The sequence below is a fragment of the Penicillium diatomitis genome (assembly GCF_028827545.1).
Source record: "Penicillium diatomitis strain IBT 30728 chromosome Unknown utg000012l_segment0_segment0, whole genome shotgun sequence".
NCBI classification, from domain to species: domain Eukaryota; kingdom Fungi; phylum Ascomycota; class Eurotiomycetes; order Eurotiales; family Aspergillaceae; genus Penicillium; species Penicillium diatomitis.
Window position 1 is genome coordinate 345,362 of NW_026623184.1, and position 16,709 is coordinate 362,070.

General features: G+C 50.0%; 7 protein-coding genes across 7 annotated transcripts; 4 read left to right on the top strand and 3 right to left on the bottom strand.

The window, feature by feature from the left end:
• Positions 1–747: 747 nt before the first annotated feature.
• On the top strand, positions 748–2,411 carry N7539_008096 (oleate hydratase; the record flags this gene model as incomplete). Its single annotated transcript, XM_056937696.1, has 2 exons — positions 748–1,277; positions 1,343–2,411. The coding sequence occupies 2 exons, from the start codon at positions 748–750 to the stop codon at positions 2,409–2,411; spliced, it is 1,599 nt and encodes a 532-aa protein (XP_056786788.1).
• A 2,083-nt stretch (positions 2,412–4,494) lies between these two features.
• N7539_008097 (uncharacterized protein) lies at positions 4,495–5,682 on the bottom strand (the record flags this gene model as incomplete). The annotated part of the gene is made up of 1 exon (XM_056937697.1): positions 4,495–5,682. The coding sequence occupies one exon, from the start codon at positions 5,680–5,682 to the stop codon at positions 4,495–4,497; it is 1,188 nt and encodes a 395-aa protein (XP_056786789.1).
• A 153-nt stretch (positions 5,683–5,835) lies between these two features.
• N7539_008098 (uncharacterized protein) lies at positions 5,836–6,255 on the top strand (the record flags this gene model as incomplete). Its single annotated transcript, XM_056937698.1, has 2 exons — positions 5,836–6,153; positions 6,226–6,255. Coding segments are annotated over 2 exons (348 nt in total), but the record flags the coding sequence as incomplete, so codon positions are not given.
• A 16-nt stretch (positions 6,256–6,271) lies between these two features.
• On the top strand, positions 6,272–7,576 carry N7539_008099 (uncharacterized protein; the record flags this gene model as incomplete). The annotated part of the gene is given in 3 exon segments (XM_056937699.1): positions 6,272–6,830; positions 6,989–7,229; positions 7,240–7,576. The coding sequence occupies 3 exon segments, from the start codon at positions 6,272–6,274 to the stop codon at positions 7,574–7,576; spliced, it is 1,137 nt and encodes a 378-aa protein (XP_056786791.1).
• A 1,787-nt stretch (positions 7,577–9,363) lies between these two features.
• N7539_008100 (uncharacterized protein) lies at positions 9,364–10,412 on the top strand (the record flags this gene model as incomplete). The annotated part of the gene is made up of 2 exons (XM_056937700.1): positions 9,364–9,492; positions 9,624–10,412. The coding sequence occupies 2 exons, from the start codon at positions 9,364–9,366 to the stop codon at positions 10,410–10,412; spliced, it is 918 nt and encodes a 305-aa protein (XP_056786792.1).
• A 1,004-nt stretch (positions 10,413–11,416) lies between these two features.
• N7539_008101 (uncharacterized protein) lies at positions 11,417–12,739 on the bottom strand (the record flags this gene model as incomplete). The annotated part of the gene is made up of 1 exon (XM_056937701.1): positions 11,417–12,739. One exon carries the CDS (start codon positions 12,737–12,739, stop codon positions 11,417–11,419), a length of 1,323 nt encoding a protein of 440 aa, XP_056786793.1.
• A 930-nt stretch (positions 12,740–13,669) lies between these two features.
• N7539_008102 (uncharacterized protein) lies at positions 13,670–15,806 on the bottom strand (the record flags this gene model as incomplete). Its single annotated transcript, XM_056937702.1, has 2 exons — positions 13,670–15,181; positions 15,252–15,806. 2 exons carry the CDS (start codon positions 15,804–15,806, stop codon positions 13,670–13,672), a joined length of 2,067 nt encoding a protein of 688 aa, XP_056786794.1.
• Between the last annotated feature and the right edge of the window lie 903 nt (positions 15,807–16,709).

Sequence of the window (16,709 nt, forward strand, 5' to 3'; positions counted from 1 at the left end):
TACCATCTGCGAGTTGAGCTCGAAGACCAGATGAGGATGGATACACCTTCCTCACATTTGTTCTAATTACAAGATTATACTTTCAGAGCCATTACGCCACACCAAAAGTTTTTTGGTCAAGGAAATGAATCTGGGAGGAACACTGGTTCGCTAGCTTTAAATCTCCTCCGCGAAATGAAAAGCAACAAGGAAAGCAAGTCGATGATTGTAGACCAAATTGCCGGGTCCACTTGTTTAGAGTATCCAATGTACACAGTCGGATATGCCCACTTCGACAGTACGGAGTATTGCTCATGGCCATAACTGGATAACCATGATTGGAACTGGGCCCAGGTCGTACATACTTCCGAGCTCGTGTATGACGAACAAGAGTCGTCGGTTACGGTAGAGCCTGGGTGGTCCCCTTCAGCAGTGGCGTGGTTGCTGCGGTTGACAACTACCTAACCCTGTCCTGTCACCTGACTGTCACCGAGAATCTGGTCACATGCTAGACCCTATTCTGTGGCATGAATCATTGTATACATCATACAGTCTGTCTTGGAAGTGATCTGGCCATGATCATACGGTTTTATTAAATCATCGAGTGCTGGATGTGGAATGCTGAGACCGGCGCCCAGATGCCTTGGGTAGTAGCACTTGGTGGTATCGAAAAGTCTATATATTGATGAGGGAAGGGTTGCAATCTCATGATGAAAAGCATTTCCTTAGCACTTCTCTAGTCAAGGGCCTCTTTCAGCTGTATCAACAATGACCCTCAAACGTGATCCCCAGAGCGTACAGGCGTGGTTGATCGGTAGCGGTATTGCATCGCTCGCCGCCGCAGTACACTTGATCAAACAGGCCAAGGTCCCGGCTAATCAAGTCCACATCCTTGACGCCCATCATGCCTCCGGTGGAGCGATGGAGACGTCTGGCAATGCGGAAGATGGATACATCCTCCACACAGGTGCACTGCCGTATTTCTACGAGCAGTGTGTCAAAGACCTGCTTGCCATGGTCCCCAGTCGGGAAAGTCCAGATAAAAGTCTCTGGGAAGCCATCAGGGAGCAGGAGAACTCCAACCGACCATTGAATAGAGCCTCGACCCGCGCAGTCAGTCAGACTGAAGATGGCACGCGTAGAGTTGATACGCATCGGCTCCCGATCGGGGCGAAGTTTCGCATGGACTTGATCAAGTTCATCTTGGAGAGCGAGAGGGCTATGGAGTCCAAGAAGATTAGTGATGTGTTTGACGCGAACTTTTTCGAGTCCGAATTCTGGAAGTTATGGTCAACCACGTAAGAGCCTTGATCGCCTTCTGGGATTCTTGCGTTCTCAAGTCTCAGAGCTGATGCCTGTCTAGTTTTTTGCTTCAAGAGTGGCATAGTGCAGCGGAGTTCCATCGTCTTCTCAGTAAATGGCTGCCTGAGTTGCACACCCACAACGATGTGCGAGACATGGAACGAACCCCGTTCACTCTCTTCGAGTCTCTCATCACTCCCATCACTACATACCTGAAGGAGCAAGGGGTTGACTTCCGGTTCAACGTGATGGTGACCGACCTCAAATCATACCCGAGTAGTGACCCGACCACCATCTCGGAGCTGGTACTGCAGGAAAACGGCCATGAATATCTCATTACCATAGACCCTGTCGACATTGTCATCGTGACATTGGGATCAGTCGCTACCGGTACGCAGACCGGATCTAACACGGCCCCTCCACCACCCTTATCATCTCCGTCTGAGACCATCTTAAAAAGCGGAGAGTGGTCGCTTTGGCAGAAGCTCGAACACGAGTCCACCAAATTCGGCAATCCTGCCAACTTCTCCAACCGGCCGAGCGAGTCGCAGATCGAGACCTTCACCGTCACCCTGCACACCACGGACTTCATGCACCATTACGCTCATCTGACGCGAGACAAGCCGGGCACCGGCGCCCTGCTCACTATCACAGAATGTCCCTGGGACTTGACCATCAGTTTTCCTCACCAGCCAGTGTTCGCGACGCAGCCCAACCATGTCCACGTCGTTTGGGGCTACGCCTTACGTCCCGAACGGGTCGGTAAATACGTCAAGAAGCCAATGCTCCAATGCTCTGGCCAAGACATCTTGCGTGAACTTCTTTCTCACTTGGGATTTGCCTGTGATTCTCTCATTTCATCATCAATCACCATTCCCTGCCTCATGCCCTTGGGGACTTCGATGCTGTTGTCTCGTGCCCACCATGACCGTCCGGATGTGATCCCTCATGGCACAACAAATTTGGGTCTCATAGGTCAGTACGTGGAAGTTCCTGGTGATGCAGCTTGTAGCTTGGAATACAGTGTCCGTGGAGCGCAGATTGCAGTGGCTTCCTTGATGGAATTACCCGACCGACCTCCAAAGGTTGGGAAGAACAAGTTTTTGGAAGTACTAGGGCTGTTGTTGTGAACGTCAAGGCTTCAACTTTCTCTTCGAGTCTAGCAGATCGACTCTCGTAAAACTATTTGTGTTTGCGCTTTCTCGCTGAAAGAAAAAAAACAATAATGTCTCACACTTCTTTTTCCTTCTTGCAAAATGCTTTTCTTCAACGAATCCTCCACGAGTTCTACAAATTGACAGACTAACAAATACCATATCTTTTTCGCCCGCAATCAACCAGTCATTCTTGGAGTCGGCTCTCCCTTCCTTCTCAAACCCACCGCCATGAAATAAGCGCAATAAGCGCAGATAGGTAACCTATCGAGCTAACCGCTTGTCTAGTCCAAGCCATCAACAATCATCCATCTATGAAGATTGAAGACTATATAGAAAAGGCCCAGTAATAAACCTCGACCAAGACTCATAAGTCACTCACACTCCTTAAAGCTCTGGACGAGTGTTCATGTGTACACTGTACAAAGGAAGTGAGTACTTACCGAGTCCCTTTGATCAACTCACGGTGACGCCGTTTCTTCTCGTTAGCAAGAGTGGCACAGTAGCTCTTTTCTCATCATACACTCGGATGTCTCCAGTCTTGTAGTCTACCTAGTGACCTAACTCTAGACGGATCTTGTCCTATTTTATTTCTCCCGGGAGAAAAAGACACGAACAAAAACATACAACAGCCAGGATTCGCATGTGGTCACCCACCATACTACTAACTGGCCGGCGTGTGGCTTGAGTACGGCTGAGCGGACGGGAAGCCCTATTTTCCACACCCTATGGTCGTATGTGCTGAGTTGATAGATGAGAAAGATCAAGTCTTGTGAGCTCAGAGTTAGAAAAGGAGGAAATCTTCTTTGTAACGGTGGACTGTAGACATCCCAAATGACTAGTCGCTGATTAAGATTGAACTACGTTCTAATTCTGGTACTGGTAGTCAGATTTCGGAGTTTGTATATCGTAACCACTGTCCGAGTACTCATATACCCGAGTCGTAAAACCGAAACTCTGAGAAGAGGTTTTATCAAATAACAATTCTTTGTTACTCGTACATCAATAGACGGGCAGAGACCCTTGCAGGCTACCTTTTCCATATCGAAAAACAGACACAAAAACATACAACAGCCAGGATTCGCATGTGGTCACCCACCATACTACTAACTGGCCGGCGTGTGGCTTAAGTACGGCTGAGCGGACGGGAAGCCCTGTTCTCCACACCCTATGGTCGTATGTGCTGTACAATGACAAGAAAAAGGTATATGACCATCAGTATCACATTCAACAAGGAAGGTTTTTCCAGCGACGACACCACCGACCGAGTCCGAACCCTTTTTAATCGCCCAGTCGTGAGATTGAACCTTAAGAAGAGGGGTTATGCTATTGAGAATTGAAAATGCCTAGCTTGTAGTCATTGATAGGCGGAAAGAATATAACTGGCTGCCTTTGAATAGGGGAAATACTGTCGAAGAAACTTTTTTTTTACGTTAGTCAGGAGTAGGACTCGCATGTGATTATCCATCATGTGGCTTAGTATGTTCAGTTCAAGTAAGGATCGGGCCATCGGGTGGATGTCGTGTCGCCCGTGGGAGTTTAGGGAGAGCACTACGTTAGCGTGACGTGACTAGAGCCGAGTAGGGTGAGTGCGTAAGAGATCGGGTCCTAGCTACGTATTCTCCTTTCTGGAAAGTACTTTTGGACGAGACGACTTACCGGCAGGGTCTTCCCTCTACCGGTAGATATAAATATTGTTTCGTCTTTCGCTGCGTGATCTTGTATCATTTGTATGAGCATCAGAGGGCTTTGCACGGTGGTGACGGTCTTTTCGACAGCCCTAATAGCTGCAACTGGAATATATGGCTAGATGAGTGTGGTGCAAGAGTGTCCCGTCTGGATGCAGGAGCTGTAATGGCCCCAGGCCACTTCTTCGGCAAGACTGCATGATAGAAGCAAGTCGGCAAAGTCCAGACCTCTAATAACGGTAGTATATGAGTCTAATCCAGGTCTGTGGCCCATGGAGCCCAACTTCCAGAATGTTTGACAGATTTACTGGGTCTTGTACGTGACGGCAATCTCCTCCCTTCCTATTCAATCGAATTGGACAAACAAATCCTCATCTAGACGTGTTCGGCTTGTTCTTCAATGCCTCGAGATACCGATATAGCTCCACGAACGAAGTCAGCCATTCTTCTTCCTTATCATCAAAGGGCTCGCATCCGGCACATTCTCGTGGTCGATTCCATTGTTTCATTGTTCCCAATTTATGAGGTGCGAAGAACGGTCCTCGCACTGACTCATCCAAGATCAAGTCAAGTTGCTGAGACCAAGGTGTATTTCCTGTTCGGAACGTATCGCCCTTCTTATTCACGACTTGTGAATTTCTATATTGGCCCTGATCCTTGGGCCAAAAGTTGTGATGGTAGGCCATACCATCAATCACGACACGCGCAAGCCCATGAACCGCAGGGGCATGCTGCCATTTGCAAGCGGAGGAGCCATCTTTGTTGAGCAAGAGCTCACCTCCGCCGATGATATCAAAATGATCCATCATCTGAAGCAACTCTGCCAAAGAAGAGTCAAATGGACTCACTGGGAAAAACGTGTAGCGGTAGTACTCGGTGTGCACTGGGTCCTGCAAATTGCTCTGAGAAATCTTGTCGGCGACAAAGTTCATCCTGGCGACGATGTGCGCAGTATTCGGCCGCGGTTTCTGATCTGGATCCATGGTGCGTTTCAAGAGATCGGGGTTATTTTCCAGCAAGATACACGCCCGGCGTAATTGGCCCGAGGCTTTTTCGAGAAAGTGAGTTTTGGCCTCACGTATGGCTGTACAGCATTCTTCGAGCTGTGCAACAGATGAAGCAGATGTAACCGGCGGAATCCCCTTGGAGCTAACAGTAAACCGATTCATATTCACCACACTGGTCTGGTCCTTGATGTACTCCAATACGTGAGCGTGAAGGTCGTCGAGGATTGAAGGGAGGTGCTGCAATCCGGCACAGTTGACATTGAACGCAATGACAGATCTATACCAGAAGTTTATAGAGCCGCTACCAATCCGATTGGCCAGAGCCCAGTACTTTTTGATCAGTTCTTTCCTTTCGCAGAACGTGCCAGGGGCTGTGCCGAATACAGCTTGGCAGCCGCGGTGAGAAGAAATTGCAGCAGTGACTCTGGGATCGTCGCATACTAATAAGTTGAGCACGTCAAAAACACGAAGATCTTCGATGATCGCGTGGGCCATTTCTGTTGGCATCAGCGACAAACTTCGAACGATCTCCCCGAATGGCGGCGCGGTCATTTTGACGTTGTTTACGCAGTACTCTGCCTCTGTTTGCTTCGAACAAAAACTCTCAAGACGAAGACCTTCCGCCGGAGCCTGATAAGAAGGTATCAATTCATCAGAGACTGATGTCAGAGTAGAACTGACCTTGAACTGACCGTTGAGTCAGAGGTTGAGTCAAGCGGGTTCCACCTCCAGACGCTAGCGGCGCGGGGCCTATTTACGAACTCAACCCATAACCGCCAATTTCCAAGATCATCAGTGAGAACGAGGATAAAAGTCAATTCGCAGCTGGTAGCTAGAAGCTTGTCCTCGGACTTGAGACCCGCCGAGGATATTGTATCTCGTCTGGACCAGGATCAGAAACTCTGCCGTGATGAAAAGCCACCGAACAGTCTTGTCCTGAAGCTATCTAAAGAACCACCAGAGTTGTCAGCCGCCATCTCGTGGCATCTCACACCTCGCAACGGGCTATCTGAAAAAAAATTTGTATGTATCGATGCAACAGCTTCATTGGAGGGATCAAGGCCTGCTCGAATCAACTGGATAACCCTAATGCAGACGAGGCCGAAGCTATCGCTGCGCGTCTAAGAAGAAACCAACAGCTATGCCGAAAAAAGAAAGGTTCCTAGTACTCTCGCCTGTCGTTTGCCCGATGGACAGTCTTCTCCCTTTGAAGCAATTGCCTGACACCTCACGCCTCATGTGGACGTCGCCAAGGCTCTTTTTATTGAAACGATGCGAAAGCATCATCGAAGGGATCAAGGCGGTCAACTCGATCGTGTCGAAGGTGATGGTGATGACTCCTTGGTCAATGGGACTGCACATTTTCCCACAAACGAAGAGTTTGAGACAGCGCTCAAAGTCACGGATTGTCTTCAGGCAGATGAGTCGGTATCACCAGAAGTGCAGCATTCTCAACGTCCACAACTTGTATCCCTCGCTGTGCAGTCCCTGCGAGGGCCTTCAACCTGGCGTCTTCACAGACATCTCTGCCGGGCAAGTTGGATCTTACCTGAATGACTGCCCCTGTCACTGGTGGAAGAATCAATCCTGGGTACCATACGGCACTGAGACTGCTTCGCTGTGGTGCAAACGTGATTCTGTCCTCCCGTTATCCTGCCGACGCGGCAGATCAATATTCCAAGGAAACCCGATTTCACATAGTAGGTATCAAGACTGGAGATTGTTCATGCTGATTTTCGGGCCACACAGGATGCTTTTAGGCTCGTCCATGTGGTGAAGGAACTGTGGCGGTCCTGGAATAGAGAAGCCGGGTCTCCCAAGCAGAGAAACCTTGATCCTGATCAATAACGCGGCACAGATCTTGACGGACCCAGTGCAAGCGGAAATGATAGCCGTCCCACGGGGAGCCCAATTGAGAGATCTCTCTCGCCCATAGTCGAGCACTTGTTGGCAGACCATGCAAGCAATGTCTATCAGCCCAGAATCAAGGGCAGTGTTCAGGAGTCTTGGGTCTCGCGCATCGAGAGTGGAGGAGAGAAGTTGACGATCGCCCGTGCCAACAAGAAGGAAGAGAGTCCCATGACCCTAAAAAGGCAACCGTACGGGGAGCGGTCAGATTTCCAACAATTCGTCGTGGGTGCATTTTCCCCAAGAGATCCCGTACGAAGATCTCATCAATGTGCGTTTCGTCAACGCCTTCGTTCCATTGATTGTGTGTCGCGAACTTCTCCCGTGCATGGAAGCCGGGGTCACCATGCGAGGCACGGATGTCAGTGAAGCGAGAGCAACGAGGAAAACGCCAGGCTCTCTTGTTTGCCAATCTTTATTGATCCGAGTGCCTTTTTTACCTGGGCATCCTTCCCCTCTTACTTCTGCTGGTCATCAAGATCTGTTCCGCATAAAATGCTTTGGTATCTCTTCCTGTCATGAAAGGCACTGCTACTAAACTTAATGAAGCTATTAAAATAACTGAATTGGTGAAAGGGAAGAATTCTCTGAAAGCACCGTATTTTCGAAAATCTTGATTATCAGCTACAGCGTGTATTACTGAACCTGCACCTCAGAATAGTAATGCTTTATAGAAAGCGTGATTGACGAAGTGGAATAATGCTAAGTTATAACTTGATAAACCTATAGCTATTACCATCATACCTAATTGACTCATAGTAGAATAAGCAATAACTTTTTTACTATCTTGTTGGACTAAGCCTATCGAAGAACTGTCCAGCAGACCATACCGGTGAAGGTAATAACCAAGTGAACATTGAGGCTGCACCCGAATCCCATCGGAAGAGCCGGATCATCGATAACTCAAGAAGAGTAATTCCTAATAGGGAGGGTATCTCCTTGTAGACTTCCAAAGGGTCAACGTCCAGTGAGGCTCAGGGTGATATCCACCGTATCGAACGCGAACGACGCCCGGGTACATGAATGGGTCAATGTTGATACAAGGGACTCCAACTATATCGGGTCTCTTGATACAGAGTCGACCACTTACCCTTCCCGCACTTCTGAATGGAATCATACCACGAAGTCCTCTTCAGATCTTCGAGCCAACCTGAGTGGAAATGGCAGCCAGGCATCGAGATCGACGGGTAGGATTCACCCCTCCTGAAGATGAGATGGACGAGGACTCGGAACGATCTGGACTAGGGCTTCTGGAAGAAGAGAAAGAGAGGATTTCCGCTTGCAAAGGGCGAACCAGAACCAACCTCTCACCGAAGCGACAGCAGTCTTCCTCGGATAGATCGTCTTGTAAACCCACTGCATGTCAGGAAGCGGGTATGGCGAGAATGAGGGGGAATCAAGAAGACCTACCGACGACATTGAAGTCAATGACAGCCTCGGAACGACAAGCAGCGGAACTGAGTGACGTGGACCTGACAACATTGATGAAATTTGCCCCTGCCAGTCCGAAAACAGTTCAAATTGCGTTTCGATACGCTATCAGCGAAGAAAGAGATTGTCAACTGAGATCCTGTCACTGTTTCAAAAACTAGAGGAACTACGGAGACACCGTTCGGGATCTAAAGTGAGAAAATGATACTCTCCGCCAACAATCACAGAAGTCGCCGGGGGAGTCCGAGGAGCAGAGCAACACTATTCACGATGACGTCCAGAAATGGGGTCTCGCACTTGAGAAAGAACCACCAACTCCCTCGGCGCAAATCGTGAAAACACCGTCAACGGCATGGTATGAGGCTCATGAGGAAGGGCAGTGGAGGTCCAAGTCAGAATCGAAACACCAAGGGAGGAATCGAAAAGGGACGAAGCAATTTGACATCTTATATGGCCCGGTCCACATTCCTCTTGACTTCCTAGATCTTCCACCCATCCATTTCGTTTCCCATTCTCCTGTCCAAAGAGTTCCTCCCCTCGGACGTGATGTTTGCGTGGTCGGGACCAGCTACTCAGAGGGTTGGAGATTTTGCCCTTCTTCCTCTCCTCAACCCGTTCTCGATCTCTTGCTGCTTCCTGTGCCTGTAGGCTTGCAGGTCTGATACCTGTTCTCTGTCTTGTACTCTTCAGTTGTGTTGCTATGAAAATTCTCCATTTGGGTCATCTGTTTGATCAATGTAGTCCATGATTGACTTGCCTCGAGCGTACCTGCTGTTTTTCACAGCAAGCTCCTTCCAAGACTCTTACGGGGAGAGAGACAAAGTATCCTCACCGATTACAGTATGTAGTCACTTCCCCACTACCAACTGCTTTTGAAAATCAAGACCTTCGATCATGTCCTCAGTACCAGTGACTCCGACAAAAAGATTGACTCTGTGGGAGAGCCCTGAGCGCCCGCCCAAGAGGCCGACCCCAGATTGGGCCGCGGTCTCGAGGTTTCGGTTGCGGCCAGCAGCCATGGGAGTGAGTTACTACAACGTCAAACCCTTCCCAGTTTCATCACCGTGATTCTGATCTCGTGTTTTGACAATCTTACTAATTGATCGACTTGTGAAAAGAACCCACTTGACCCGCAAATTCGCGTTTTCTACCAGACTACGGTCAAGCCTGAAAGCGATTTTGTCCAGGCAGCTCGGGACAAAGCCAGGCGAGAGGCCACAACACTCCAGCACCACGCGAACATCAACGTCGTGGCAAATCAAGCCGGTCTCGACACAATGCAGGTGCTTTATGAGATGCGGGAGTCTCAGAAGCGCATCGAGGCCAAGAACACGCACTTGGAGGAAGAACTGAAGCGCTTCGAGGATGATAAGATTGCCATGAACAAGCGCTTCGAGGCCAAGAACAAGCACTTGGAGGAAGAACTGAAGCGCTTCGAGGCCAAGAACAAGCATTTGGAGGAAGGACTGAAGCGCTTCGAGGATGAACGACTTGCAATCAACAATCGCCTTGACTCGAATGTTTCGCGTATCGAGTCTTCCGAAACCGAAACCAAGAAGCAATTAAAAGCAGTCAAAGCAGAAAACGCGGAGCTCAAAGCAAGCGTCGCACCGCTTCAAAGATCCCATTTCGATGCGCGACAGCGAATTCTTGCGACCTTTGTCCGTGAGATCATGCTGCCACCGAGAGGTCCAGAACGACAGCAGTTCCTTCGAACCACGACGGACGACGACCTGAAACGGTGTTGTGAAACCATTGGACCACTCATTCATCAGGTTCACGGTGGTGATGTCCTCTTAGACGCCGACATGATCTGCCAACGATTTCACAGCGAGCAGTACGAGTACCGAGCCTTCGAAGAGATTTATGGAATGGCACCCGGGCGTGCGAAGAATCTCAGTAAGTTCGGATTCCATCTACGTGATGCAAGTTTCCTCAGCTAACTATCGGTAGTCGAGAACCGCACACTGAACTACAGTATCATGCTCTGGAATGCACTTGCCTGGGTTCGTCTTACAAACCCTCTTCAGGAAGCGAGACCTATTCACGTTGACGTCCGTGACTATCTGGTCGTTCTTCTGAAAGAGGAAAGATACGAAGAGGCAGAGGAGTTCGGAAAGACTCAGTTCCAAAGACTGTTCGCTTAAGATGTGCTGTCTTAAGGATCTGGGTTGACACCTGGCTTAGTTGCTTACTGTTTTATGATGATTATTATTATCAGCCATACTCGGATCTGTCAGGCCGAAGGCCCGATTTGCCGGAAGCGCGCTCTTGGGGCCGGGGCTTGCCCTCCTTCCTGGAGACTAAGTGTATAGCCTCCTCCCCCGTGCAAATATCCTTCTACTACCGTCGTTTACTACTGTATCATAGTATAGCTAGGAATTGAAAAACCGCTTCAAGAGAGAGGATAAGACCGAGATCTACGTGCTGGCAGACATAGCTATGGCATACAGTGGCGAATGGCCAGCTGAAGGAAGAAATCCCGTACCTGGACCGTTGAATGGAACAAGAGGAGTTTGCATTGTGTTAGTGAGATGCGATGAGCCACTTGTATCTTGCTCGCGGCCAAACAAAAAGAAGTATTGTAGTCATCTCAGTAGACATCATTTATACCCGTGTCGAAGTCGCAGGTCTGAGTTGTTAGGGAATCAAGGAGTCCAAACTGGCGTCGTTCACTTCAGCCATAAAGTTAAAGACACTGGCGCTGAGAATCATGAAACGAAGTGATTTGGGAATTATTTCTTCAGTAAAGACCGCATACTGAAAAGATGAGAATCGGGACTATAAGCTCGACAGATCCTAATTTGGAAAACAAACGAACAAAGCAAGAATGATAGAAGCACGTGCGAAAGGCTTGCTCAACAGTACACGTACCCTGCGACACAAAACCCTCATATTGACCTTGACCTCTTACAATTTGTCTCTCCACATATTAGACATCTCACCCTCACCCGAACTGATTCGCCAGCGCAGCAAGATTCGTAAATGACAACCGCCCGCCAATATCCGTGCTTCCGTCCCGCGCAAGATAATGAAGGGTCTCGCGTTCATACAGCTCCATCGTCTCCTCAATCGCCACGCCCTCCCCCGTCGCATGCAGAATATTCCCCAGAGCCGCATGCACCGCGAGAAGCTCGCGATTGGGGAATGGGTGCGGGCGGGAACTCGTCGAGTGGTTCGCGTCGTTGGCCTCAAATGTCACAGTCTTGGGCATGCGGCCGAGAAAAGTCCATTTTGTGAATCGCTCTGGGAAAATCACGACTTGGTAGCGTGGGCGGGATGGTGAAGACGAGGACTCTTCTTCAAGGATGAATGCGAAGCGGCTGAATTCGCAGCGGAGGGTGGTGTCGATTGTGAGGAGGTTGTCGAGACGGTTGACGTCGAACTCGGCCGACTGGATAGGGTTGTTTTTCTCTATCGATGCGGTACCAGCATGATCAGCTTCGGTATGTGCGGGGGAAGGAACATCACGGTGGAAAAAGCCCTCGATATTGGGAAAATACCGATACAAGCATTTCCACGTCTGTGCATTTCGTCGCCGGCCATCCTCGCGGAAATTGCCCAGTCCAAAGGGGATGATATGGACTGCGTCCAGAGACACACTGCCGCCGTGCTCAGACTGACTTGTGTCACTGAGCCCCCATTGCCGCGTAATCGTACAGCGATGCTGATCGCGTTGCAAACAGGCTTGCTTAGTGCTGAGCAGGTCTTTGTCCTGATGGGTTGCTGAGCCGAATTTGAGAACCGGGCCAGGCTGAGACGAGGTGGAGTGCTCTCTCTTCGGTGCTTTGCGTTTTTCACGTTCGTCTCGCTTGGCTTTTTGGAGGTCCAGGGGGGACACTGAAGATGAGGGTGATGTTGCCGTGACGCGGGGTGTTTGATCTGCCACGACGAGGAGAGGTCGAAGCAGGGCTGTCTTGATGTACTCGACGAAGTCTCGGAGCTGAGCGTCGGTCTGACAGTGTTCATGGTTGATGTCGTCGGCAAGGTGGACTTGTCCCCGAACAGGGAGGAACTTGAAGAAAGTTTTGAGGAACGAGATGGTTGAATCTTTTTTATCTGCGTCTTCATCCTCATCTTCATAGTCATAGTCATAGTCGTAGTCGTAGTCATCTTGAATCCCGTGTGATTGCGAGGACAATAGCCCAGACAAGGGTTGGTACCATTGAAGTCGAAGTAAGAATCTCTCGCGTGCTTCAAAATGGAGCTCAAACTCAGGTTCCTCAACAGGTGGTGTGAGACTTCCATCGCTAGACGAAGGAGAAGTCATGTTTAAAGCGCGGAAGGCCATGATCACGATTCTTGCAAGCAGTAGTTAGAATGATTCCAAGTGGAATTCAAGAACACGGTATTTCAGCGTAGGAAGAATCGCCCGCCACACGGTAAGAAGATAGAAGAACTTCTTCACTGTGCGTCAAAAATATCCTCAAAGGAGACAATCTTCTTCTTGGGTGATTTTATCACACGTGCTAGGAGGGGAGAGAGAGAAGAAATGGATGATTGCAAGATCGCTCTCTCGTGTTATGCGTTGTTTGTTGGCGCTGAGCGTTGCGTGTTGTGCGGTACCGTTGATACGTGAACTGGCTCGTTCTACAAAAGAAGAGATGAAAGCGCATGATCAGGTAGCGCAAACGAGAAAAGTCACGTTATACAAGCACGCGAGTTTCGTTGTGCTTTCATGCCAGATTCGAGGGGGAGATCGAGGTTTGCGATACTATCACAAGCCGTAGTCTGCATTTGTGTTATGCATTGTACACTTGTACAGTATACGCCGCCGCAAGGTTGGACCTCTTGGATGATTTTTGATCTAGACTTGCTGCTGTAGGAGATGGTATTACTCTGTAGAGTCTATATTCTAATAGAAGCAAAGGTATCAGGGTTGAGGAAGCTGACGGGATATCACGGTTCAGTTTGCTAGTAGACATTTATTCCCGTTCTTAAGAGCTACCTTATATGAGCTTGCTGATAGTCCAAATATTTCTTTCCTTATAGTGGAGCTGTCTTTGACATATTAACTCGTGAACGATGATGCTCTGTAACCAAGGCATGGCACTAGATCATTGGAGAGCGAAAGTAGAGTAATGTAGGGGAACTCCCAAAGATCAATATATCGAGAAAGAGAACCACACGGTAGTATATCCCGTCCAGATTCATTGTATATTCATCGAATCCAACTAAATATCCCATCCATCCATTTCTCTCACGCCACAACTGGAAAAACACTCCATCCCCCCGCCGAACCCCGTGCCGGACCCAACGGCATAGACGCATGTACAGGAATACGAGGCAAAGCCGTGATAATCGAGCCCGTCTCTGCATTAGATCCATGGTCACTCTGCAGCTCCTCGCTCCCCATCGTATGTGAGTTTATTTGGATTCGGGTTGTGAGATCTATGCTCTCGTTCGTGCTTGCGCTTGTAGTTGTGCCTGCGCTTGTGCTTGCATTTGCGGTTGTGCTTTCGCGGTTTCGGGCCTGAGATCGAGCGCGAGCGCGAGCTCGGCTCTGGCCATGAGTATAGGATTCTGTCTTGCTGTGGCTGTGGCTGTGGCTGTGACTCTGACTACTTGTTGTGAAGCTCTTTTCCAACTCTTCGTCAATGGCAATTGAGAGGACGTGGATTCGTGGCGATGTTGATGGTCTTTTTTTGAAGAAAAAGGTGTTCATATCCTCCGACTCTTGGGGGAACGGCACTTGTGAAGAGTCGGGCTTCACGGCTGTTGGTGTTGCGGTCGTGGTGGGATTCGTTGTCGGCGTCCTTGGTGTTGGAGCAGTCATGGCTCTACCGGCGCTTTTGCTTCGGGCTCTAGATGCGAATCTAGAGAGGGAACTTGATCGATGGTTACGTAGTGGAGTCTTTGTCTTTGTGCTGGTGGTTTCTGTGGGTGCAGTCTGTGGGGTTTGTGCGGACACTGGGCCATCTGCAGTGGATGATGCTTTGGCCCGGAAGACGCTGCTGGGCCATTGCTTGGTCTTTGCAATGGATGTACCGCAGCAATTAGCTGTCTTGGCGATGTTATCCCATGCTTCGACGACGCGGTCGGTTTTCAGGAAGTGGGTGATTTGTTCCTTTAAAGTGTCTTCAGATTCTACGATTTTCTCCTCGTGGCGAGGGTCTTGTGGGTCGGATGGAGGTGTTGTTGTGGAAGGGAAAGCTGATTGAGGCGGACGGCTTGATTGACGAGTTTGTGGTCTGTTGAGAGTCCATCGTGATTTGGGACGGTCCAAGGGGGGACCTTGGGATGCTGGGGCGGTAGAGGGTCTGTTGTCAGGATTGACGATGGTGTGGTGTTTGATGTTGGGACCGAGACTGTTTGGTTGGTCATCGTAGGCCCGCTTGGTGGAGGGGAATGGTCGTCCGAGAGAAAATGCCTTGGAGAGTCGAGATGCGGAGCGTGAAGGTGGACGGGGTGCATCCGGGGGATGATTGATGTCGCTCGCCAAAGCACTGCATGATTTGGCACGGTTGAGAACTTGGGGCATTGCGCTATTGGGCCTGGAAGACTGGCTCTGCTTCGCACCGGGACCAACGGCATCCAGCCTGGATGCTGGTCGAGTACCCAGCGTCTGGATCTCTAAAAATGGATCCCGAGGAAGGGGCTTTTCTGATGACCTTCGCCCCGGGGTCCCGGGACCGGAGCCTCGCGAGAAGAGCTTTCGACGAATCGATTTGGATCGAGCGGAAGTGGCTCCGGTATCATTACTCATGGAGCGCTTGCATTGTCACACTGGTCAGTGCTCCGTGCCTGGAACCCAATCACCTCTAGCATGAGCAAAAACTCACCACATCTTTTCGACTCGCTACCCCCACCCGTCTTTGCATTTCCATAATGGTAAAGGCGAGCTGGCCAAGAGCCTCCTGAAGACCTTGTCCTTGTCGACAGAGTTTCGTAAGCGCGCGCATCCAGCCATCCATATTCTCCATCATAGTCTGAGCAAAGGGTTGAAGACTCTCGGTTTGAAATCCTCCGTCGGCAACGGCTTGTTGCAAATGCTGCCAGAATATGACCACCGCTTCCTTGGCCTTTTGCAAGTCCTTGAGAGCATCGGTGATGGCCAGGGTGAATCGCTCGACGGCGTGTTCGATCTGGTCATTGTAAGAGACCAGCGAGAGTCGAAAGTGTCGGTCATTCAACATGTCATCAAAGACTGAGAGATTGCTGAGGGGCAAGCTCAGGTACTGGATCCGCGTGCGCACATCCAAGTGAATGATGAGAAAGTCCTCGGTCGTGCGTTGGATGAATTCGTCCACCTCATCGACGTGACCTTGCAGGATTTGCATGACGGTGACGGATGACTTGGCTTGTTGTTTTGCAAGCAAATGGACGCCAAAGACCATTTGGGAGACCAGCTTCCACAGTGGATGGTACCTAAGAGGGAGGGCAGGTCGATCAGCCAGCTCATTCCAGAGAACACCACAAGTCCGGGGAGGGATGGGGCGGTGCGAGAGATTCCAGTCGTGTCAAATCGGGTTGCTCACTTTTCTGATGCTCGCTGTCGCCATTTCCTGCCGCATAATCGTTCATATTCGTCATTTTCGAGCAAATCCCGCCGGCGGGTCTGCGCATCCACGTCGACGATCCATTGCGTGGCGGCGTCGAGGGCTGCCTCGGCAATGGACTCTTCGAACGGTCCTTGCAATTGTGGGATGGGATGAATGGGTGCGGGGGAGGTGACTGGGTGGAGTCATGAGTCTCTGGTATGGCTGTGCATGATGATGACGGGTGCTCAGGATGCTCCGGCCCGGCCTTGAGATGGGATGGAAAGGAGACCGCCGGGACGTTGACCACCGTCGCCGTCGGCATTCCGTCGTGATGGGTGCTCAGATTCGCAGATTCACCGTGAATGTCGAATCTGGGTATCTATTCTTCGGATGAGAAGGTGGGATCGGAATCTCAACGCACTGGAGTTGGCCGGGGGGTTATATTAATATAGCAAGGAGTATATTGTCTGAACGTCAAGTATCTCTTGCCGGCGGGAGGAAGAGGATAGAACAATCGTCCGGTAAGGGTCAACCCAAGCTCAGCACCAAACTAGCCCGCAACGGCATTCTTCTGGAAGAAACTGTGAGAGCGCCGAGATTCGGTGAGGATGTTGGATATAACAATACTATATGCGACGCTCAAGACCGAAAAGATCAAGGTCACGGCGATAATGAAGATCAAAGAAGGAAATTGGCCAATCCCGATCCAGCCGTGCCCGTGGCCGCTTGTATGTCGTTGCGGTACCAGCAATGATGTAT